The sequence below is a fragment of the Pempheris klunzingeri genome, chromosome 2, assembly GCF_042242105.1.
Source record: "Pempheris klunzingeri isolate RE-2024b chromosome 2, fPemKlu1.hap1, whole genome shotgun sequence".
Classification (NCBI taxonomy): domain Eukaryota; kingdom Metazoa; phylum Chordata; class Actinopteri; order Acropomatiformes; family Pempheridae; genus Pempheris; species Pempheris klunzingeri.
Genome location: NC_092013.1, coordinates 17,204,730 through 17,231,289, shown reverse-complemented (window position 1 = coordinate 17,231,289; position 26,560 = coordinate 17,204,730). Strand labels below are relative to the sequence as shown.

Below are 26,560 nucleotides of genomic sequence, written 5' to 3'. Positions count from 1 at the left end.
CAATAAAATCTACATGTTTGTTGGACCACACAAAAAGTGTGACAACAGCTAAAAATCTAAGGAACTAAGTTTGACTTTTTGGAAAATGTGCTGAGAGATAATATCACTCTCATATCTGTGTTTTCTTAAATATCTAACTCGAGCCAAAAGGCAGTCAGCTTGGCTTAGCGTAAAGGAATAGAAGCGACAGCCAACCGGGCACTACCAAAAATCCAGCCAATGGCACCCCTCACTTGTTTGATCCATTCACAGGAGTAATGTAAAATGACAATTAGTGGCTTTTGAGGGACTTCCTGTATGTGCTTCTTGCTCGTCCCGTGCCGGGTGCAGTTTTCATCTCAGAGTTTCTCCCTCTGAAATGAAATAATTTGTTTGTGTGCCGATTATTAAACACATGAGATACAAAGTGATAAGAAGTGAGCGCTGGAGTTGCTGGTTGGTGGGTTTTTGAACGTTGGATGGACCCAGGCTAGCTGTTTCCCCCTGCATCTAGTCTTTATGCTAAGCTAGGCTAATTAACCTCCAGCTTTGCAGTTAACATTTCCTTACTCAGGTCAGTAAAAGGTTAATGATATTAGCTATTCAAAAAGGTCAATTGCCCAGCCCCATGGTATATGCTCATGCTCTTACTTACCACACAATCATTCCAATTAAATATTATACGCTTGTGATTTATTTCGCTCACATTTTAAAGACCAATTCATACACACCAATGAGCAGTGAAATAAACAGTACATCTTAGTTTAGGGCAGAGATTCCCTTCAAAGTCACTAATACGAAAAACCCCACACCCCCCCATTCCAGTACATGTAGGGATGGCAGGATCACTGCAGAGTGCTGGGGGTCACGCCCTCTGCACTGAGCATTTTAAAAAATGAACTGTAGGCATTTAGAGCCATAATTGATGTTGAAAGAAAGAAAAGGAAAAGGTTGCGGGGGCAGAGCCGGTGGTTGGGGGAGGGTGGGGGGTTGGGGGGGCAGTGCACCTTGACAGGAAACATAGAGGTGAAGAGCAGGAGTTGGAGGTTAGTTTGACAGAGAGAAAAGAAGTGGTGGTGGTGGTGAGGAGGAGGAGGAGGGGGGAGGGGGGGGGGGGGGGTCGCTGCGGAAGTGCCAAGCCCACTTTTAACTGAACCGAAGGTGGTGAGTGGTGGTGGGGTGAGGCTAGAAGTGTGTGTGTGTGTGTGTGTGTGTGTGTGTGTGTGTGTGTGTGTGTGTGTGTGTATGTATGTGTGTGTGTGTGTGTGTGTGTGTGTGTGTGTGTGTGTGTGTGTGTGTGTATGTGTGTGTGTGTGTGTGTGTGTGTGGGGGGGGGGGGGGGGGGGGGGGGCAGAGATAGAGATCAGGGGAAAATAAAAGGGGCGTGCAGGAGAAGGAAGACGGGAGGAAGGAGAGGATGGGTGAGAAGAGAATTGGGGGGGCAGGGACCTACTGCACCTTGACACTTGCTCTCACCGCAGCACCTGATAAGTGCAATGGAAAAACGTCTGGTTTCCTCCTGCATGTTAAGTGGTTTATATTCTCCTTCTCTCCGTGCAGCCTGTAGCTACAGTCTGCTACTGTAGTGACACTACACCAGGTAATAACAGACAAAAGGATATGACAGAACACCAAAGAGAAAAAAAATAGCACACACTTGTCTGCTTTTGTATTGTGATGAATTCTAATCTGAGCGAGATGTAATCTTTTAGTTGGTGCTGAACAAAACAACCAGCCAATTTAGACATTTTCCTTCCCTTACATTAATGTTTATCCATCATTTTTGACATGGCCCTCCTCATTTCATAAACAACTTCTGCACAGAGATTTAGATGCAGAGTTTAATTTGCTCAACAGAGGATCAGATGAAAGTGGACATATATCTTTACTACCCCATGCATGTACTGACAAGGAACTCATTCCCATGATTTGTAAGTGGGTCTCTCCACAGAACAACATTAACAATATTCACTTTAGATAACGTATGATTCCAGGCCCTGGGAGAGGATGGGTTTCTTAGAAATGCTTTGTTAGCACTCTCCCCCTTGATAAATGATTGAGGACATGTGGCCTGAGACATCAATACAATCTCTGTTGTAATTAAAAAAGGTGCGCACCAACAATATTACATGGCTTATGCTTTGTCTGTCTCTGTCTCTCTTTTCTCTCTCTCTCTCTCTCTCTCTCTCTCTCTCTCTGTCTCTCTCTCTGGCTCACCCACTCCTCCTCTCATTGAGCCCTGGAGCAGAGAAGAGATAATTCAAAAAGCACTTGCATGGAGTGAAACATGAAAAAGGGAGACATATGATATTAAATTCTCCCTTTTCGCTCTATTGTTCTTTCATTTTTCTCTCCTTTGTTACATAAATGCATAAATGCATAAAAGCAAGGCAAGCTAGATTCTAATTATGATTTTCACAATACTAAAAGATTTCTTTTTTTTTTATTATTAAAAAAATGAAAGAAAGGTGTCACAAACAAAGCAGACTTACTGTTCCAGCACTTTGTCAAAGTCAAAGTGCTGCATCACTAAACTTCAATAAACTTGCTCGTTTTCTTTTTCCCAAGTACTCTCATGAACAATTATATAACAAAATAGTTTTGAAAAATTAGACTTTGTTGCCCCAATATGGCTGCTTTACAACAGAAGAAGAAGAAATAAACAATAACACCCCCCTAAACTATTTTAATGTCTACACTTAATCAGCATTTGCAATTCCTTTTTTTTTTTTAACCTAAAGCAGGTCTAAAGCAGAAGCACTGTATCGAGAGAGCCACTGCATGCCTTTGTTCTGTGCAAATACAAATATAGACGGTTGGTTGGCCTATCAGCTGTTTCGAAAACACTTCTGTGAGAAGCTACCAGGTAGACACCACACAAACCACCGAGTCAGGTGGGTGCTTCATTGGGAGCCTTGCGGTGGCCAATGGTGGTTTGAGGATGGGGACTGAGTAGGTCTGTCAGAGTGAGTGTGAGAGCCAGTGGGGTGATAAGTAATGGTTTAGGATGAGGAGAAAGTCATGGCAATCGAGGAAGATGCTACGTTTAAAAAAAATGATTTCAATCCAGATAGAGGTGATCGTCTTTAACAGTATTTTCTATGCAGAATATTTCCGTCATGGGATAAAGAATTCACAGCTACAGCACACGCAAATGGCGCGCACTTTAGTAAAAGCAAAACGTCGTCATCCTGTGAAATACTGCAAATATAAAAGTCTGCATTGTCCTGTGTTTGGGCAGTCTTGCTGTGCAGATGGAGGAGGGCCACTTTGGTGGCTTTTACTGTATGTCTAAGGGTTAAATGGGGCATGTAGGTACGTATGGGGATGGGTGAGACCAAGGGGTGAGGACGCAGGGGTGAGGGGGGAGATGGCAAAGGTGAGTCTTACCCCAGTAGAGGGCAGTCTCTTGCCGTCAGGGTTTGGGCGCATGGGCAGGGAACTGTAGAGTCTCACGCCTCGATCCGCAGCACCGTATCTGCTCTGAAGGAGGAGAGAGAGAGGTTTTCAGTATGGCTTCTTCCTTTCACAGAGAATTCAGCGTGCAACTTAACAAGCACGAAACACTTCAGATACAATAATGACATCACAGTCAAACTATCTAGATTTGAAGTAAAGTAATTTAGTTACAAACTTTTATTTTATTTCTCATTCAAAGTGCAGGGGTCATACATGCTATAGTTCTTCTCACGGTCCTCGTTGAGTGAGTGTTAGTGTTAGAGTGTTAGTTTCATAAATTTCCGCCAAGCCAGAGAGCCTGCACATTGGCTGCCATGTTAAATCACATCTCCTCATGGTGATGTACCACACATAATAACTGGATAAGGTTGGCTCAGTAGCGGCACTAATGGAACTAAGCTGTTGTGTTTGGTAGGCAGGGATCTGTGCTCAGCTCCACTGTACTCTACTGACTCCATCTTTCTATACGTTACACAGCTGATAATTAGAGTGTAGTGGCTCCTCCCTGTACTTCATGTGGGTTTCAGCTATATCACACAACCTGAAGGAGTGGTGGCAAAGCCCTCAGTAGTTGGAAAGCTAATGATTCACAACAAGTGGTCCCTGCCAGGGAAAGACGGGGCAGCTCAGTGGGGTTCACACCGTGGCCCACAGCCACAGCAGGGGTTCATCCCAGGATTCACTTATAATCTCATTTTCTCTACCTCACTCCTCGTCTTTGTCTCTCTCCTCACCTCACTCTCAGCTATACTCATCTCGGCGTACCTCCTTGATATTCAGTCATTCGTACATTACCATCTCTTACTTCTGATCAACAGTTTGCACGTTGTTTCTCTCATCTCCTTACTTGTACAACAGTTGCAACCTGTTGTGTGTGTGTGTGTTAATTGATGAAATGAGCAACATCTTTTTCTCTCTGGCGTTGGAGAGTTGATTTTAGCTTATGTGCGCTGCCTGCTGTTGAAATAAATGCTGCATCTGATGATGTGGAAATGTTTTTTTTTTTCTCATAAATAAGATAAAATATGAATTTATATTTGGAAATGACTATGGCTGCTGCCTGCTATGTACAGCGCTTAATGGCTTTGCCACACTTGAGACATACTGTCTGCTAATGAGGATGTGATGTAGATTACTGAGGGACGAATCTACAACAAATCTCACATTATCTCTCTTTCTCACACACACAAAAATACCAAGACACGCATGTAATCACACAGACACAAATTCACTGAAGGACAGGGCTTTAGATCGCTATGCAGTGAGACATAAAGTATTTGACTACATTTAACTACTGAGTGAGAAAACATCTCTGAACCAGACAGAAGTGGCCCTGCCCTTCAGCTCTAGTCAGTCACATGGTGCAGGAAAACATACATCCAGAGTAAACACAGTGGATAAGTCCATAAACACACCTTTGCAGATTGTGTTTATGGGGCAAAATGCATAGTGATTACCATGCTGTGAAACCCACACACAGTGAATGCAAAAGCTAACGCAACACACCATGTGTGAAACAAATTCAAGAAATCACAGGCTCAAAGAGCATGATTTATACTCTGTAGGCAGCTCTATCCAGAACAGTGTACAGTATGTACTAACCTTATGCTGATCTAATGGCGTAGGCCTATCACAGACTGTATACAGTGCAGGATCTCCCCTGAGGCAGAGTGAGAGTACTTGCTGTGTAAGGTTTTGATTTCCTGTGCTCATTATGAAAGGTGAAAACAGATGAGTAGACAGCAGTGGCCATCTTGTCGATACGGTTCACATAATGATGACCCAGCATTATCAAAGAGAACTCTCATTTACAACTTTCCTTGGTGCTGCACCATCCTGACCGCAGGTCCTGACAAACAAACAACTAAAACCCACAAAAAGCATCCTACATTTGCAGTGTGTTTTAATATTTATATTTAAATGTGGATTCAAAGATTTCCTGTACTTAAAATTTACACAGATTTCTTTATTCCAATACATATACAGTGTATATATATATAATTTTTTTATTTACTATTTATTTGCAGATCTGACATGAAACAATGCAATTCTAGGTTATAATAATGAGTAACATAACCTGTTACTGTTGTGTCTTGTACATCCTCCAGTCAGACATTTCTTTTTCTTTCTACCCTGCAGAGGAGCTACTGTACACTAACAGCATCTCTCAATGGAGACTTTTTCTTTCGCGGCTTGTTAGGTAGCTTGCCAGCATCGTAGCTAAATGAATGCCTTGTAGAATAGTTGCTTTAGCCCGCGAAGGAGCCGCAGTAAGTGAATGTTTGATATTTCTCCAGTGTGCCAGGCTAATCTGGCCCTGTGGCATGCCATTACGGGGCTAATAACAGCTGTCTGCGGCCTGGAGGGGACACAGGCAGTCCTGGCTGCGCTAACTGGCCCTGACAGACTCATTAGGAGTGTTGGCACCCAGAACAGCAACAACCAAACTCCTCACATTTCCTTGCTGGCTCACAACAGTTTGCAAGTGCAAGAAGCATTGTTCTCTACACTTGTTCTCTGACACCTTTCTTTTGTTTTCTAGTCCTCACTTCAGACACTCTCACCCTTGTCACCTCTCTTTCACTTGCTGGCTGGCTTTGGGTTTCTGCGATATTTCTACCAGAACAGATGCTGCCAGCCGTTTACCATCTCTGCTTGACACCATGTTGAGTCGAATCACTCTTTTTTGTAAATCCTGCACACCCACACTCTCGTTCTGACCAAAATAGAGCAGAAGGCAGAGATCACGCTACTGTAATCCTACTCTGAGCAAAGTAAAAGTAAATAGAAAAAATATAAATAAACAACTCTATTATTTACTGTTTTGAACTAACTTTGGTGTGCAGCCACAGGAAGATGCTGCGCCACACCAGGAAGAGGCTGGCATCCTCTGAACTTTGTATCAGTTACTGTAGCTGGGCCCTGTCTGAGGACAAGAGGGACTTCCCCCGGGCAGACAGCATAAGCAAACATTGTCCTGTCGCTTGGCAGAGTCGAGCCAATCAGCACAAGCTGAGCCAGCAGACAATAAACACAGAGAGCCAATGGTGGTTGCCTGCATGTAGAGCCATTAACAATAGGGGGAGGGATACAAGTTGGGCTGTGATATGTTTTCTCACACTCCTGCCACGTGACAAACTTTTCTGCTCATGTGCAAATTTACATGACACTCATTACATTGAGATACACAACGGTTTTAGATTGTTTCTGACAAACCATGTTGAAAAAGGGAATTTGCTAATCTAAGCTAAACTGCAATGCTGCATGTTTCCAGCTACAATGAGTGAGAGAAACATATTGTTTGATCGAGGCCGACTGATACACGAGCAGGCTGATATCATTAGCCGAGATGGAGTTATTACTACTATACTGTATATATAAACAGGTATACTGTTAGATAAGAATTCTATTTGCTGCATTTTTGTACACATTTGACTTTTTTCCAGTTAATTTTTTTTCAGTTTTTTATACGTTATGTGTTCAACTGTATCATAACTCAAACATATCCGCATTACATCATCATTGTTTATGTTGTGTTTTTTGTGATAACACAAAAACATTAAAGGAGAACAGAAAAGAATGTCAGCTGATGTACTGTCATCAGATTTTCATTATTCTCAGTATCTATTAAAATCCATTTATCTGTTGGGCTCTGTTGTCTAATAAATATTCATCATCTTTATTATTCTCCAAATCAGCAGGCTAAAGCACACTACGCACTATGATACATCTACTTATTAGATATCAGCGTTGGCTTTGCCTTTTTATAGGCGGGGGTGGAGGGGCACTGTAAAGCCAAAGGCACAGCTGTGGGGGTATAGTTACCTGTAACGTTAGCTGTTGCATGTTATATTATTTACGCAGATCTAGACTTAATGGAACACATGTGTGTCTGCAGCCGACATTCTTCCCAGATTAGCTGAAAGGCCTGCACACATAAGACTCCACCGATGAGAGGAATGCAAGGCCTAGACTGGCTTATGGTGAAACCCTATCACTCATCTATACAGTATACAGTAATGTATGCGCGCACACACAACCCTGCATGTACACGCTTACTGTATTTATACATTATGGAGACAGTGCCCCATGCTCTATGTGCAGTCTGCCCTCAACAATGCATGCACACTGACATCAGAAGATCAATAATACAAGACATTGCCCTCATTCCAAATAGCCACACTTTGTTCAATTCTGCTCCCTTTGGTGCTGTTGTTCCTGATCTTACGACTGGTAAAATACATTATCCTGTCAATACCGTTGCATAAACATATTACCAAATATCAGTCAGATTTCTAGTTGTGGGGGTCACAGTCACTAACAGAGTATGAATCACTTTTTCAGTGGTTTTTGGAGCCTTTAGTCTGAGACAAAACCAATTGCAGAGTGCAACATTGGTTTGCATATTGCATTGTAATGAATCACAAGCCTTTATGAAGGCTGCACTGAAAATGATATCAATTGACAACATCTGATACTTTTACATACTTTCTTGACATTAATACTTTTTAGCTTCAGATTTACATTCAGGCTCGAAGAGCGTACCGTAGGTCCTTAATCGTACTAGAATTTTATGATAACAAATTAAGGTTCTTAACTTTATGAAACCAACTTTAGTTTGCAGCTACATGGGAAGGATTCTGTGACATCTTTTGATGCTTCATTCATCCACACTATCTCTGCCACCATCTGTAAACTCTCGCCTATAGACCTTAGAGACATTTCAAAGGGAATGATGCACTTAAACTATACCAATATACCAGAAACTATGAGATATGAACAGAGAAGTAACTTACATTCATGTAAAGCTCAAAGTTCTGGTACAGAAATAAATATGTTTAGTCTCATATTTTAAGCCAGTACTTGTGTAATATGATGAATCCATATAAAGCATTGATTACTATAGAATGGAGGCTTGCAAAAACATATTGATGCACATTGTACATGCCCATGTATATGTTTACAGTAACTGCTTGTTCAAATATTTCTGTTTAGTTTCACATAGATTATAAATCAACAGGAATGTCACATTCCATTTGGCTGTGTTTGTATGTATTTACTTTTATTTAATTCCAGCGAGAAAGACAAACAGATGACTTGACGTGTGTGTGTGTGTGTGTGTGTGCTTGTGTGTGTGTGTGTGTGTGAGCGAAAGAGATGTCAACTAAGGCCTAAGCTGCTCGACCATAACCAGGACGTGAACCCGGGGGCTACCTGCCTCAGGCCACTACTGACACTCAAACTACTGATCACACCATTGGGAATACCCAGCCAACCCCAGCGTTTAAGCCATAGCTATTTATATCCGAGCACAGCTTTTACAGCGACTCTCCATCCATTCCTGGTGTAAACTCATGTGAGTGCATATGTATGTACTGTACATGCTAATGCCTTTGCTGAGAACAACTGATTATATATGTATATATGTATATATATATATATATTCCTATAATTCAAATTTAATTGAACACAGCTTTGCCTTCATACCGCTTCGTTTGCCCTTTTCTATTGGCCTGTCTCTTCTCCTCACCCCTCCCTGCGCCTCCACCCTTCCTCTTGCTGCCTTATCTTCTGTTTATATTTCTCCAGTAGTTTTTGTTGTTCCACTAGTCCACACGAACACAATGCATCAGCTGAAGATTCTTAAGCTGAGCCTCTGACATCCGCCTCTCTCTTCCCCTCTTTCTCTTGCTATCTGTCAGTATGTATATTCATCTATATCTCTAAACCATTCTGCCATTCCTTTCATCTTTGTCTTCACCTCACTCACCTGGCATTTCATGATATGAGCATGACGTGTTAAAACGCACAGAAACATGTCTATGTTGTTTAACACTGTAATTCTGCAATGGAAAGTGGGGGTGAGGAGGTCACATTTGCTTTTGATTGTGGCAATTTCTCACCCAACTTGTGCCACTTGTTTTTTTGTACTGCAGATGATGGAAAAAATGTCATTCTAACCTTATTGGAAATTATATATCTTAACCCTAACCATGACCTTGATCTCAGGTGCTGTATTCATCGTTATTTATCGCATCAGCAACACAGTTTGTGTTACTGAGTCCCTCCCTCCTCTCCCAGACTCTTCCTTATTCTTTCTAACTTCACTATGTGTGTCTACCAGCAGCTATCGAGGGCTGTCACAGAAAGCAGATTCAGTATCTACTGGAACAACAATGTAGAGCTTGGCTGCATGTTTGCAGGGAGGTAGATAGGAAATTCAACAGCACCATCTAAAATTGTACCGAAGCTTAGATACTAAGTACAGTTTGCTGAGTGGATTATTGGATTAAACACTGCATTTTTTTTGTAACACTGCTCACAGGGAAATGGAATAAAAGCTATAGATGTAATTAAAGATTTTGTTGCTCCAGACAAAGGTCACAAACAGTTTGATGTAGGATTCACCAAAGTGCAAAATTAAAGACTAAAGTGGTTCAGAAAGAAAAAAAGTCATCAAGCTACACTACAGCTGAACTCAGACACAAATAGTCAGTTGATGATTAATTTACATTAAAGGCAGTTTTAAAGAGCAAGACCTCTTTAGCACTATTCCTCCTTCCAAGGATAACTTGTACTGGAATAACAACTAATGACAGAAATTTGCTCTCATTCCTCTCTCACTCACAAACACACCTGCCCTTTGTATTACGCCTGACACAAAAGCGAGGGAGACGGAGCACATTAATTATGTGCAGTCGGCGCCCTTGCCTTTTCTGATACAGAGGGGAGAAAAGAAACTTTTCATTTTCATTTATCTGTTTTTTTTTCAGACACCCTCATCTTTTTTTATGAGGTGGTTTCCTGAAGGCAAAATAACAGGGTGTCTCAACAATACAACTTAAAACCAACAACTGACAAGCAGAGCCAGCACCTCTGCTGTGCTCTGGCCACAACTAGTGTGTTACAGGCAGAAAACAGATGGCTGGGAGAAGATTTAGCTAATACAAAAACAGGGGATTTTCTCTTTTCTGTTTTTCCAAGAGAGGTACACGCAAAGGCTAGATTATTTTAATACAAGCAGAAGCTGAGGAGGATAATTCCTTAACAAATTGGACTTGCTGAGGAGAGCAGAGACTCCCGAATGTCAGTTTGCATTTGTCATCTGATTTCATGAGAAATTCTGTGCCTGTGATATAAATCTTCTCATGTTGGCTTTAAGAGAACTTAGCCAATATACCACCATCTGTGCTGCATTATGAGGATTTTTAACAGCACAGTAATGCTGATAGCAAGAAAGGAAAAGGAGCAGTGCTGAAATGATTAGCTGATCATTGACAGACATTTAATGGACAGCTATTTTGATTAATGAGCATTCAGTTGTCATCCATTTATGTTTAAAAAATGCCAAACATTATGTGATACCAGCTTGTCAAATTCGACCATTTGCTTTTTTTGAATTGAAACTGTTAGTTAGGAAATCATCTTTTTTTTTTTTTTTTTTTTTACATTTCAAGGACTAAAGATGAATAAATCTGAAAATAAATAAACAAATCAATCAGTATTTGTTTACAAGCCTGAATGCAAAAAGGTTCAAAACATGTTAAATTCTATAATAAGACAGAGACACTCTGAATTCTCATAAAAACATAAACTGAACATGGCCTTGTTCAATCAAAAGTATCAAAAGCAAAAACACAATGTTTTCACTCAGCACCATGCTGCTCATTCCAGTCACATATCAAAATACTGATTTGAACTGTACTACATTTACTGCATTAGTATCTGAATCAGTATAGAAAAAAATGTCCCTTTGACCAAATTCAAACATCACAGCTGACTCCTTTATTCGTTTTCAGTTAAGATGCATTAATCTGAAATAGAAGTGTTACTTTTTCTGAGATGGGAGCTCCGTGATAGCAAGTCACTGCTGAAATCTTGTACAGTAAGTCAGCTTTAGCAACATATTTAGAAGTTCAATCACACATCGGAGGAAGAGAGAGTGAGAGAGGGAAGCAGGCTGTGAGGATAGGAAAAGACAAGGCAGCAAAGACGGAGTAGAAAGAGTGAGAGCAAAAGAGGAAGCAAGTAGAGAGAGAGAGAGATGGAGATAGAGAGATAGAGGGAGAGAGTTAGTTGAGAGTTGATATGCTGACTACAGGCAGTTGATTTGGTTTCAGAGAGCATTGTTACGGTGCTTTGAATTAATGCCTCCCAAAGAGTCCAATTGTGATTCTTGGGCTGTGCTGACAGAATATTTGACAGCCTAGGGTGAGCTGCTGATCTCAGCTGAATCCTCTGTTCTGTATATGTGTGTGTGTGTGTGTGTGTGTGTGTGTGTGTGCCTGTGTGCTTGTGCTTGTGCTTGTGTGTGAATGTGTGTGAATATATGGTAGATACCCAACACATTCATACACCTACACATGTTCAGATATGTGTGGATGTGCAAAACGCCCACACGAATATGTGTACAGACTCCCACACACACACACATATACATAGATACGCGCACGGACACACAAGGACAGCGCGTGAAACCGAGACTAAATGAACCAACACATACATCAAATCCTAAATGACTGTTAACTAAACCCTAACTCACACAGACACAAACAACCTGAGTATGCAAACAACCTTCACATGCAGGTGAATTGAGCACATTCAATTAATCAAGATGAAATAGTTATTTTCTTTTCCCTGCAGGAAACATGTTGTCCCTGTGGGCTGCTGGAAGTATTAAAAAAAAAAAAAAAACAGACAAGCCCAATGCTTCATTATAGTGATGGGAAGAAAAAAAGATGCTCCATCAAAATAAACGTGCTGCACAGTGCTGGTCCAGTTTGACAGCAGCACGACATCATGAAAAATCATTTGTGAAAATATAATTCACAAACCTGCAGATACTGCAAATATATTAATTGTATTCATCATATTAAGTCTCTTGATACCAAAGCTACTTTTGTCAATTACGCTAAAAATGTGCTGTAGCAAGATGAATTATGGGCAATAGAGACTTCAAATATAAATATAATGTGTGTTTGAAATGTCATAGCCAATGTAGATAAAACTGAATATTCGATACTAATTTATATAATTGAATAGGTTTTGCTAAACATTGTAATTTGTGCAAATGCAAATCAGTCGTAGTTACAGAATTAATTGGCTTTCGCAGCCAGAGAAACATACATGTCTGCTGCATATGTACGCGCTAAGCCGACATGCACATATAAATGTAGTCTGAGTGGTGCGGTTTTCTTCTTTTGACGTCACACATCTCAAATTTGCAGGAAATTGTGCACTACCTTCATGGTCCGATTCTTTGATTCAAAACTGCAGATGCAAACGGCACAACTATAGACTTAAACTGTAAGTGGGTCAAGAGAGTAAAGTCTTTTGTCCTGTAAATGAGGACTTTACTCACTTGAAACTTGTCTTGACTTATCAAACATCCACATTTCAGAACAATAACAAATATATTCAATTATGAGGCCTATGAACTAAAAGGCCACACATAGTCTCAGCTATGTCAAAATAAACAACAATTAAAACAGCCAGTTTGTCAGTCATCAGAAGAGTAATAAGCACCTATTTTGATTAAGTAAATTCAATATATTTGGTTTTTGTTGCTCGGGTGCAGCTAAAAATTTCACCTAATCAACACCTGAGTCAATAATCAGGAATAATTGTTAGTTTCAGCCTTAGTTGAAATGTATGGTCATATCAATGGTCAACTGACATCTTAATGGTGCCTTGACTTAGATTAGCCCTCAAGCACTTCCTAATTCCTTTGACAAGACTTCAAACTTCACTTTGACTAACCGCACCAAAATAATTAGAAACAGCTCTGACAACCAAGAGCAAATTCCTTTAATCTACCAAGTAACGCAAAATGATTCAGATTTAGATTTGAAGTATGAAACCTCCCGAATACTCTGCATGTAGGACTTACCACAACTTATGACACAGTTGTACTGACATAGCAGATGAGTCAAAGCTAGATATTTATAGTTTACACTAATTACTCTTCCTTTCCCCCCACGTGAAACTGTCATTTAGCTCATTTGAGAACTGTGCTCACCACAGTATCATGAGAAGTTCAGTGCAATTGTGGTTTCAGTTTTTGGGTGTCCATCTTTCTTTAAGTTTCAGTTTATAGTGTTTTAAGAGGTTAAAGAAAACATGAGAAACCTTCTATATGGACCCTTTTCTAGCAAAGCTCAGAAGCCAGCACTTCATCAAAATCAACTGGATAAGGAAGAACAAAAAAAAAAACAAAGGGAAGAGCAGGAGGCAGGAGACTCGCAGACAACTCAAGAGTATAATTGTAATGCAGCTGTTGATTTCGTGGATGGATACTTCTCCTCTTCCAGCCTTTCTCTCTCCAGCATCCCTCCTCTTCCTCCCTCTGTACCTCTGCTATCCATTTCCAGCACCTCTCTGCCTTCCTCTCTCTCCGTCTTTACATCTTTCTCTCCATCTTGAGAGCTGTGCCTCACCCTAATTAGAAATTCCCCCTCCGACCAACTGAAATTGAATTGCCCATCATTTGCATAATGATAGCTCACCGGGCTGACGGACGATTTACCGTGAGATGAAATGTAGCAATCACTTAAGAGAGTGACCATGAGGGAGTGAAGGTAAGGGGTGGGTGCATGGGGAAAGAAAAGGAGAGAGAGAAAAGGAGCGAGAATGAAATGGGATCACTGAGATGGAGTGAGAAAGAAAGAGAGAAATCCGACAGGTATTTAGGTTATTGTCTCATACAGCAATATTGCTGGGGGGAAGGCTGTGTCCTCAATATGACAGCGAGTGGACACAACAAGGACACATAAGGACAGTTATGCAACACTGTTCCCCTTGTCAATGCAAGCACTTCTGTCTTTCAACTCCAATAATCATAGAGCATATTTCATACAGAGCTACTATTCTCTCAGTGTGCTGCAGAAAGCCTGTATTCAAAAAATCCTAAATTTTTCTGCTGATCTTTACCTTCCTACTTTTGCATTGTTCCCAATCTCCAGCTGCCTCCTCTCTGGGGTCATTAAACATTTTATTAAGCGGCAGACTAATCATTACAATAAAAAAAAGGGAGTAGCACAGCTGGGACAAGAGGTTACTCTTTTATTTCAGGCTAGGTTAACAGCTGGCAGCAGTCAACTCTCTAGTTAGTTGGTCAAGAAAATATTTACCATTCAGAGTCAACAGTTCATCAGATTTATGTGGCTTTTCATTTTTCTGCTGATACAAATTCAGCAAACATTCCTCATTAGGATGATAAATAATGCAAAGTTGATCATCAGGATCCAGGGTCATGTTTTGCTTTTACTCTCAGAGCAGGAATAAAATGCTTGAAAACAATTAATGAATGTCAGTGGCCTCTATTGTTGGTGTAAATGTTAAGCTGTTGTGCACTATTCTTAGTCTCTTGCGCAGATGTTTGGCAAGTTCTGACTGTCGCTGCACGAGATCAGCATCGGGAACTCCTGAACCACCCACAGTTTATAAGAAGTGGTCAGCCTGTCAACTGTGTAGCTGTCAGCGAACGCCCTGTCAGTTCCACAACTGCAACGTGCCAATTACTGTAATCAACGATATGATAATCGCCTTGTTGTCTCGCCTCTTCTGGGGTATCGATCTCACATTCCACTGGGCCTGAAAATTTGATTTGTAAAAAATCCTGATAAATGTTGTCTCTGTGATGTCACGTAACTACGGGCAAATTAAATAATGCAGCATGATCAGAGTGATGTGGCTAAATGAGAGAAGCAGCACGGGGTCGATGCTTATGCTCACAACAGTCTAAAACATTAACACTGACACAAACTTGCCACAGAGGGTCCTTTCTGTCAATATTGCTTATTCATGCGAGCCAGTGGGCTGAGGCATATTTGAGGTCATATTTGTTTCTAATAGTCAGAGTGATATGTTGGGCTATCAGGTTGGAAGCTCTGCCCAGAGTCTGATAAGGCCACTGTTTATTGTCTAACTTCCACTCTTTAACCTGAGGAACCTCAGACTCTCACACACGGTACTTTCCACTCCTTAGCCATTACCTCAACTTGTGTGTGTGTGCGTGTGTGTGTGTATGTGTATGTGTATGTGTATGTGTATGTGGCCATGGGTTTGCGTGAGACAGCCCTGATGCGTGTGGGATCTTTGGTTTCCATCACAAGACTTGACCTAATTAAAAAGTCCTGTCAATGCTCAATAACTGACAGGTCATCAGAGAGCACATGTAAGTGCGCACACACACTAAGACACGTAGTGATGTACCCACACACACACCCACACACACTCACACACACACACACACGCACACACATTACTCAGTGCTCAAATCATTTATTCAATTCTTCAATCTCTCCCTCTGCCCATCTCTACATAAGTGATCAGCGATCACATGTCGCATGTTAAAGTCGGCTGGCCCAGACAGGAGGGAGTTAAGTCCCTTATCTCTCCTCCCCAGAAGAAATTCCTACTAGAGGCCTCGCTCTGCTGGTTTCCTGCCTTCTTGCCCAATGCCCTATTTTTACTCATCAGGGCTCTAGAATACCAGGGGCAGCTTTTTCCTTGTCACTAACATATTTCCTGCCATTCTCACTCTGACATTTCTCCCCGCTGCACGTTTCACTCAAATCGTTCACCCTCTTTATGGGTCATAACCTTTCAGTCGGGGCCGTTCATATTCAAATGTACCTGCCGATGCCGGTGCCGCTGCGAGCTCACCCGCTATTCTGGCTGGCCTTTTTTTATGGTGCTCACAGCTTTTTAACATCAGCTTCCACTAGGTATTAATTTGAGATCTTTCTGAGTGCTGCCAGAAACAATCAGGTCCACTCTGTGCTGTGCTGTCAGGCTGACTGACTGTACTGTATGCTGGCTCATCCACAAAGCCATAAGCAGTTTGGTGCTTCAGACTCTAAATAAAAAAATATATGTGTGGTATAGATGGGGCTTAATATTTTTGTTTTTTAACTCAAAAAGGTGAATTTATCTGATTATTTTCAGCTATTAAAAAGCATGTCAAAATCACAACACCACAGAAACTGGTACTTAATATGCTTTATCAACTTTCTCCCAATTCTTCTCCTCAACTTCTATTAGAGGAAACATTTTCTGACTTGCATGTCAACATTGCAAGAGGACCTTATTTATTGTAAACTGTGGTGATCAGTGTGTTCTTGTTGCCAAAAAACTTTTAGAGACCAAAAATCCTTCTGAAAATTTGCTCAAACTGATCTCCTCCATAAAAAACAATCTGGAACAACTAACAGTCGAACTAACTAATTCTCCTCACTTTTTGTCTAATATGATACTGCAGCTATTGTACGTATTTTTCCATCTTACAAAAGAAGATAAGGTCATTTTTGGACATGTCAGTGGAAAATAAGCCCGAGCCTCTGAGTGGGTGTTTCCATGGCAGCTGCTGACTGACATTTGAAGGTCAGCGTTGCTAGGAGACGCACTGTCAACTTCTGAGATGCCCTACTGACTGGAGAACGTCACACCACTGTATAACCTAATAATGTTAATAAACGGCTTTTCTCCCTCTTTCCCTTCCCTTCAACAAGGGAGGACAGTTTGTTACGTACCGTTAGCAAGAATTCTGTCCCTTTACAACATTAAACATTTAGGGTGACCGCTTGTGCTGGTAAAGTTGTATTTAACTAATCAAGTGGAAGCTAGCCCGCTAGGCTACTGTAGCTAGCACTGCTAGCATCAGCTACCATTGATCTTTAACTCTTCAGAGTCTCGGACCGCCCGTCGGCGTCAAAGACGCAAAGAAAGCAAGCTAAACAGTTTTAATGGGAAACACAAAGGTAAAATGAAAAGTAGTAAAAAACGGCCATTTTACCCCAAGACTCTGGAGGGTTAAACACGTTTCTTTAAACACCACTTGAGTCATGAGCAGTTTGTACACACTCAATGCTGTGTTTGTCCTGGCCCATACAAATGAGTGGGGTCTAGCTAGCATTAGCCGTCTGTTATGGGTCCAGTTGTGGTTATCGCAAATGATCATACTTGTCTCGTAAGTCTTGTAAATTAAGCACTCAGTACATTAAATCTGTCACTATGAATCAAGTCATCGACTAACTGAACCGTGAAGTAACATTGGGAGATGGAACCAGGAGATGGTTAGAGTATTGGGCCAAACAAATAAACAAATAAAAGAAACAAATAAAGAAAAACAGTGTTAATCAGATTAAGAAATTCACGCCCCCTGGAGAGCACCAATGTAGAGGGCGCTGTCATTACAAAACAATAAAAGAAAACTTACATTTCCTCTATGTGGTAATTACAATCTTGACCAAATAAGTAGACAAGTCAAATGATATAATTATTATTATAAGAAGCAGCTCTTAAAATACACTTAAAATACACCCTGACATGCTCTCAACCTGTCGTTGCTACAGTGTTGTATTTTGACAGCTGGAACTACCCCACGAAAGTTATAAATCAGGAGCTAGATTTTCAACCGGCTCTCGACTTTGCTGAAGCATTTTAAAACCAGCCTGAGTGACAAGGTGAACTCCAATGTACTACTTCACTCACAAGGTTCAGGAGTCCCTGGTACAGAATGCGCAGTTAAAGAATTCAAAGTAAGAGGCCTGAGAAGAAGAATGAATGGCAGTTTAATGAATGTCTGGGGAGACATGATATCACTGACTGGCTCCTTCAGTGTAGCTTTCATCCTATTCATACACCAACATGCTCTAAATGCAGGTGGATCGATGCTGGTTAAAAACACTAATGGCGCATAGAGGGAGCACACTTCACTACTGTTTCTTTCTCACCAAGGTCTGATCACTCCTAGACTATTAATGGAATGCAGCTCTCAGTTGAGAATATCCAGCCAGCTACAGGTGAAAAAAAGGCCCATTGTCTAAATTTTCAAGGCTACTTTTCTTACCAAGCAGTGGCATTGACATTCTAGATGAAGAGAGTTCAGCTTCTCATTCATATTTGCAGAAATAAACGCGTTGATGTTCTTTCCGATGAGTGGGATATTGTGACCCCAAGATGGTGAACGCCTGTGCTCGAATTCACACTGTTTATTGTATCGCTTATTTTTTGTCCTTTTACTGGGTACGTTTATGAATATCAATATTATTTCCCAGTAGGAGGTAAATGGTATTGAATGGTTGCCAAGCTGCCAGAGGGGAGACTGCTCAGCTGACTAAAAGAGCCATTCTCCATTTTATCTCTCAATCAGTGTGTATTTGTGCATGTGTGTGTGCCTGAGTGCCATCCTACCGGTGTGTGTCTGCCTGTGTGTGTGTGTGTGTGTGTCTGTGCAAATGTGTGTTTCATTCTGACGAGGAGCAGAACGAGCTGGAGCTTGCTGCACCAATAGGCCATGTGAGAAAAAGTTCACGTGATGCAGGCAAATACAGCCAGTCTTCAGCAGGATGGAAAGACTGTAATCAAACCATAAATCAGAAATCACTGAACTGCCATCCATCCACCCACCCACCCAACCCCCCCCTCCTCTCTCTCTCTTTGTTACTACCCTCCTTCTCCTCTCTGCAGAGCTCCCCATATAGCCTGTTATGTTCCATACAGGCATGCATATACAGTACTGTATATGCGTGCCCGTATGGAACATAACGTGCTGGAAGAGGTTAATAGCAGATCAATGCAAAATGCAAAAATGGCATTTTTCCCATATCAGATGTTTGCATCATGAAATATCTGAAATCATACAGTGGGGAAAAAACCCCAATACTACAGATCAGTGAGTTTTTTCCTATAAGCTCTGTTAAAAAGGTTGCGTTTGCTGGTTTTGGGCCGCAGTGTGTATGAAAACCATTTCCATACCTTTAACAAAAACAGCTCTGAAGTCACATGTGTGCATGTTCATAGTTCTTTCACAGTGAGCCACCTGGTGTGCTGTAATATCAGGAGAACAGTGGGGTCATTGTGAAGGAGCTGTGTGATATCAAGGAGAGTGACCCATTTAGAGCCCAGCGACAGCAGAGCTGACAAGCCTCTGTTATGTCTAGGACATCTGGAAGGCCGGAGCCGCTCACTCCGCTGTACTCCACATATGAGTCAATCTTTTCCAGAGAGGAAAATACATCTGACATGGTCACGGGTATTTCACACACTCACCTATAGGATCTCTTCGAGAGGCAGGGCTGTAAAGTGATGCTGATAGTGGCGAGGATCTGTTGCAGTGTACTGAGAAATCTGGAGGTGATCCAAACAATATCTAAAGCTCTTGTGGTCATCTTGCAAGAGATTTTAAAGGGCTGGAATAACGGTGCAGCATGTGCTATCTGCTTCTCAGCGGAAGTGCTCTGCAAAGATCAAGTGATCAAGGGAAAAAGTTCAATCTCATTATTCAAATGAGAATTACTTTTTCAGAAGCTGATTCAATCGGGTGATGTTCAAAAGAGGCCTTGCATATTCTGCAAAATAAGTGTAGCAGGAGACTGCTTGAAGAAGAAAAAAACTGAATTCAAAAAAAGAGAAATGTTACCATTCGTGTATCATACACAGTGTTGTCCAAAACCACTAAGATTTGTCCAATGAAGCTGCAGTGTTGCGCATTATATAAACGAATACATGAATGCATAATGAGAGGCCAAAATGAGCCAAGGAAAGCACACTGAACAAATCCCCCAGGGGAAAGGAAATTATTCAGAATAGACGAGGACACAATTCATAATAATATTGGAAAGGGAAACTTTTTTCTCTTTTTATTTAAAATCCACGTATAAAATGTAAAACCTGAACTACCCTACATGTATTGAGTGGCTTACTTTAGAAGCATGATAAGGATTTTAAAGCATTTTTACACCCAATTCAATGCCTCACAGATTATGGCCTGAGGTGCGATTGCTGAGATGACACAGAAACAAAATACAGGCTAACCTAATAAGCGTGTGGTTCAAATACAAGCATTTGTAGCTGGTAAAATGCAAAAGCAAAAGCTCTGATTATTTGTTCTAAAACAATCCCTCCGTCATTTCACTTTTTGTGGCCCAAACAATAATTCTGCATCATGAGGTAATTCATTTTTGCATGGAGAGGCAATTGGCTGCAAAGATTGAATCATCAGCCCTTGTTTCATTTTCCATGTAATTAAATCAGCTTCTGAAAAAAAAAAAAATGTTGTAAGCTGGCATACGATTTAGGGAAAATTAGCATTTTTAATCACAGTACATTACTTTAATAACTCAATAAATCTGTGGCAGCTGGAGCATCTGAGAATGTTGTCACAGCCACTTAGTTCTGCATTTGCAACTAATACAGGCTGATGAGAATCAGCCAGAGAGAGACAGAGAATAAAAAGAGGGTGCGAGAGAGGAGAAATCCAACGGAGTGAGACAGAGAGGATGAGAATCCAGGGAGATAGAAAGCAAAGAAAAGCATGGCAGGTGAAAAGGCAGAGGCAAGAAGAAAGAAGTATCATCGCAGACTTTGGCACAGAGAGGGGCTCAGCACTTGTCTCACCTCTTTCAGTTATTAACTGTTAATCCCCAATTAGCTCTTTCATCACCTCGGAGTCGTACATGAGACCTGCTTACTCCTCGTGCTGCTTTGTTGGGTGGCGATAGTAGTTGCCAAATACACTAAACAAGCCTGTATGATGACAGAAAATCAAATTTAATTGTAAATGAAAGAAATCCCTTGAATGCAAACAGTACCAACCCAAGCTGCAAGAGTTACTACGAATTAAAGCTGATGCGCCAGGTCCTGACCTACGGCAGAGAGAGTGTGATCTCTTTAAAGTGAAGAGAGAAGCAGAGATGTTATTGTAGTGTGAGAAATGCTGGAAGTGTTGCTGACAGGTCAAGGTTCGTGGATTACCTCTCCATATCTACATTTTTGCACATTTTCTCAAACGCGGCTTCACTCGCCAAGAGACACCTTTATGGTCCACACCATAACACTTTCAGACATAAAACCAGAATGTAGGGAAAAGGGTGGATGGATGGTATGTGTTTGGCCTCGATAGTCTGTTAGCAATACCAACAGTCCGTTGGTTCGTTTTAGGGCTGCAAATGACCAACTCATCTGTAGATTTTCAATAGTCCTCACAATTTCAGCAACCCCTTAAGGTGTTTCTTTTGTCCAAGGCTTAAAGAAATTCAATGAACAAATTGCGATTTTTTTCATGATAAGCTTGATATATCACTTAACCCTTTATTGGGCAAGGGACCATATTTGGTAACTTAAGTGGGAGTTCAAAATGCTGCCCATTGCCTCACCATGAGGCAGTAGAACTACGAGATTTCTCCAAGACAATCAGTGACAATCAGGCTAGATGACAGACCGGCAAGAAACCATATATGGTAACTTCATTGACCTTGATTTTTACCATAAAATTTTTTTTTTTTTTTTTTTTAAACTCACAAAAGTAAAAAAAAAAGTCTTGTAATGGTCTAGAGTTGAAATTTTGAATTTCTACGTATTACAATGAGTGCCCTATAAAGGGTTAAACTATTAACTTGATATCAAAATATTGGCAGTTAATTTTTTTATAGATCAATATCATTCAACATCAATCATTTTCAAGTGTACTAGTCCTTTAACATATTAATAAACCTTCCCTAATTAACCAGATGTTTTACTTGTCTAAACTTAACCTGACGTGTCATTAAAGGCTCATTCTGCTCATTTAGAACTGCGCTGACAAACAGCCTACTCTGTTGCTGAATTGCAAGACCTTGTTAAAAGCTACCGTGTGATCACATTGTGGTAGGAACACCGACGTTTGATGTTGGACAACATTCACTCTGCTGTGAGTGTGAGCAGGTGCATGAGCACAAATGAAAGTGAGAGCTGGTGTCCTGTCAGCACATGCGTGCCTGGGAAACAGGACTCTCGTGGTCTTGGTTCGTGTGCATGTGTGTATGTGTCCATGTGTTGTATATATATATTTTTTTTTTTTTTCTCTATTCTAGTTCTTTTTTTCAGTAAGTTTGCAGAATTGCTCGCAAAGTCTCTTTCTCTGTCTGCCAGATAAAGCTCTATCTCTCCATCTCCTCTTCCTCTCTGTCAGATGTTTGTTTTCTAGTTCCTTGCACAAGTGCAGGGCTGTAATAGTAGAAACCTACAACATTTTACAGCTTAAGAGCGTATCCCTAAGTCTGGGCTCGCACATGCAAACACAAACATTTACTCACATCTTCTCACATCAACGTATCTGGTGAGGCACACACACAGCAGACAACATTAAAAAAAAAAATCCTACGCCTTATTGAGATGTGAGTTTACATTCGACATAGGCAGCAGAGGCACATGAAAGCATTATGGCACACAATCAATGCCCTGAAGGTGTATTGGCATGCTTCTGTGCCCATTCGCTCTATCTTTGCAGTTCCATTGAGGAGACTGAGGAGCCTTGTTTCCACTGATACACAGCTTTTTGATTCACTTAGCAGGCTTTGTCATGTGCTTGTTGGATTAAGCCTCTGACTGAGAATCAAGCGTGCAGTGTGAGCAGCACACACACAAACACATGCGTGCCGCAGCACCCGCAAACAGCCATTAGCGCGATAGCAGTAGACCCCGCTAATTAGCTGATCATCTCAGCACCTCTGTCTCCGGCCTCACGGATCTGATTTCAAAGTACACTTTCCAAAAGTGTCACGTTGTCATGATAGCGTTGTCTATACAAGTACATTTTCATGCGATCTCTGGGGCCAAGCGGCGACACACAGGACTTGAAGTTTCCTCTATCGACTCACTGACTTACACTAAAATAGCACCCGAAGAGGCTAAGTTGATTTGACAGGGCACATACAAAGAAAAGCTATTATAACGCCATGCCAGGCTGATTTTGTAAGAATGGCTGGGCTGGGCAGCTCGATCCATTTGCAGATCAGGCAACAGTGGATCAGAGGCAGCTGGATTTTTTTTTTTTTTTTTTATACTCCTCAACAAAGACACAACACCCTAACAGCTCCTCCTTACTGTGTGGTTCACAATCTGCTGGTTCCTCTTTCTCTTTCTCTTTCTCTCTCTCTCTCTCTCTCTCTGTTTTTCTCATAGTACAATTGTTCGTGCCTTTTCACACTGTTGTGACTGGTCAGAAATTGCTGTTACTATTCCACCTTAAGAAAAAACGCTTGAAATCAAACCACAGAAGTTCACTTGAATGTTACAATGTCCAAAAATCTCTGACATGAATCTGAGAACATTTGTTTTCTTTCCTGTGGTTCATAGAGCTCTGGAGACATTCAAAGAAGAAGAAGAAGATCACTTTGTACTTTAAGAGTGCCAAAACAACCTCAAACATCAATTACTTGGTATGAACACGGCTAAAAGGGAGGAAGTGATAACACAGTAGATCCATCTATCTGCAAGTCATTTGTGAATTATATCGCATTTCTTTGTTAAAATATTAACTTTTGTTTCAGTCCTTTTATCAAACACAGAGCAGCGTGTAAACTTGTCATTTCAGTGCTGCTTCTTCAAACTCTCCAAGTGTATGTGAGAACATTTGCAGACCCTGAGGTACAACCTCTGATTTATACCTTTGCTACATGATGCAGTTTCTCAATGTCTTTACTTTATGCAGCAGCCTGAGATCTGCTTTCATGTCTTCTAATTTGTTTTTTTTCTTGTGCCTGTCTTTGCGTATAATTCGGTCGGTCATTACTTTTAAATTAGAACGGTTGACGAAGTCTGTTACATGTCCCAGTATGGATTGGTTAGCTTGTGGAAAGGCAGAGGAGCTGGTGAGAGATTCACACACTCTATATGGTAAACAGCAGTCATGTATGGTTTCATATGCAGACTAGGGCCAACAACTGGGGTTTACATGTTACTATATATATAAACATTATTACAAAGTCTGTTTCTGCACCATGGCCTCCTGGTTTCTGGTACGGCACAGCCAGTGAGATGGCAGAGAAGCCAATTTACAGTTTATAACTCAACCACACATCAATAATAGAAAAAAATAGATTACAGTAAATCCATGGTTCAAAAGCCGCATACCTTTGAAATGTCAAAGGGGAAACCACAGCGGATAACTCATCTCAAAACTCATTTCAACTGCAGAGTGCAAGCTGTATTACAAATATTCAACAGCCTACTGTTCCCTCCAGGTATTTTTCAGCAAAACACTCTATACATTTTCATTTGAGATGAGAAAAAAAAGGAATGTATTTTTTTCACTGGCAAGCAGCCAAGCCAATTTAATTACATTCCAAATGGGCACAATCTCCACATAGCAACCAGCCCGTGTTGTATTTCTCAAACTTCAACAACCTCCTTGACTTTCTCTGAGTAATTGAAATCTTCCACTCTTCCACCCTCGTCATTATGCGGAGCAGCAGAAAGTACAACAAACCAAACCAAAAGGAACAAGGAGATCTGGCTCTCAGAATGAGCTGCTTCAGCCAATTTGTAACTTCATCAGCACGTCTTGATACAGTTTCTCTGAAGTCAATTAAAAGAATATTAGGTGGTGTATATCTAGAAAGAAGTGACGCCTTTCTCCTGCCAAGAGCTGGTGATTACCCATGACTGGTGTCAGCAAAATCCCGTCAAAGTCTGACGAGAGGTCACCGCTTTTCATTTTGGATTCATTCTTCTAGCCTCGAGCTGTGTCCAAAAAATACAGAAACAATTCCTGTGATGTGAAAAATATTCATCCGATTCCTACCTGAATGCATCTGAAAGGCAAAGTTTGCAACACTCTGCAGTGCCAAAAGGTAATGTTTTAGTACAAACACCTTTCAATAGCAGGACAATTAAAAAAAAAAAAGAATAAGAAAAAAAACATTTTTCATTCTACAATGTTCCACCATTTCCATCATTACAGAGATGTTGAATACATTTCCAATTAATGTCTCGGTGCTTGATAAAACATCAAAAGATCCTTTAAAAGAGCTTACTGCCAAATCGTTTAAAGTGTCTCAGGCTTTTTTTTCTTTTTTTTTTTTCTTTTTTACTGCAAAGAAAAACTATAATCTCACAGAGGTTCTCCCATCTACCCGGTGGGTAATTATGGGATGGCAGGCAAATAAATCATCCATCCAGACTGGCAGTAGTAAATGTGCACTACAATCCAGAATAAGGTCCTGAGGTGACCAAAGTACAAGGCATGGTATCAGTCACACGATGCTGTGTTTGCGTCAGGAAATCCTAATAACTGCCTGTGACGTTCAAGGCCTACAGAGATCCCAAAAAAGGTAATCTTCCTGTCTAGCTAGAATAAAAACGAAAAAATAAACACATGTAAATGCTTTAAAATGTGAGCAATTATTCTGCTATTTATGTACATGTACCCACCCCTCTCTCTCTCTCTCTCTCTCTCTCTCTCTCTCTGTGTGTGTCACTGAATCTGTCTGAGAGCCCAGCCACATGCCAGTGCCTTTGTGTCAAAGATTAAGTGAAACCAGAAGTGCCAGCAATGCTGTGTTTGCACTGTGAACACACTCTGTTTCAGCTGCACCAACACATCACATATCAGTCAACATACTGAGGCCTACAACAGACCTGAAGCAGCTACTGTAGCTCTATAGTCAACGTACAGAAAACTGAAAATGAAATGAAATTTTTTTTAATTAACTGGAATATTAATCACACATCACATTATTGATGCAATAGTCTGCATGTGTGTAGATTTTAAAAGAGGAGGGCAGACCGCAATACTAAAACAGATTTGGTGCTGATAGGCAAAGAAGAAGAAAAATGCAATTATATCTACATTTAAGTACAGGGTGCACTTATTCTATAAGATTAAATGCGCTTATTTGACGTTGTTATCTTGGGTCATCATTGAAAATGAAGGGGTATCAAAAGCTGACTATCAACACACAGCGTCTGGAATTCCTGGAAAGTAAGGCAAAGCTACAATGAAAATATTATGAACAAAGCCCAAAAGTGCCAGAGGTGGTTTACTGAGACTGAGGCAAAAAGGGGCCTGGGGGGACTGTGGGTTTGTAGTGATGGGGAGGGGAGTCTCACACACACATTTGGCACAGAGCGGCACAGAGACAAACAGCACACAGAAGAGGACCGATCCTTGGTGGCCTAACCAGCCAACTAACTTCCTGTGCAATTCTGAAGTAGCTCAGACTATGATCTATTAACGAAAACATTTAACACAGCAAGTTTCAAAAGCTTTCCTTTTTCTTTCAATGTCAGTAATTTTTAGGCTTCAAACTACAATAAGGTTATTCGTGACAACTTTTTTTTTTTTTCTTAAGTTGAAAGA

The 26,560-nt window shown here is 40.9% G+C and overlaps 1 protein-coding gene across 4 annotated transcripts in view; it reads right to left on the bottom strand.

Annotated features, from left to right (window-relative positions):
* tox2 (TOX high mobility group box family member 2) overlaps positions 1-26,560 on the bottom strand; it is an 89,659-nt gene that overhangs the window by 54,472 nt on the left and 8,627 nt on the right. For 2 of the 4 annotated variants that reach the window (XM_070842545.1, XM_070842561.1), the window contains exon 2: positions 3,370-3,462. The exons of the other annotated variants lie outside the window; for them this stretch is intronic. In XM_070842545.1, coding sequence (XP_070698646.1) covers positions 3,370-3,462 — 93 coding nt within the window. The remainder of the gene's footprint in view (positions 1-3,369; positions 3,463-26,560) is intronic. 4 annotated transcript variants of the gene reach the window in all.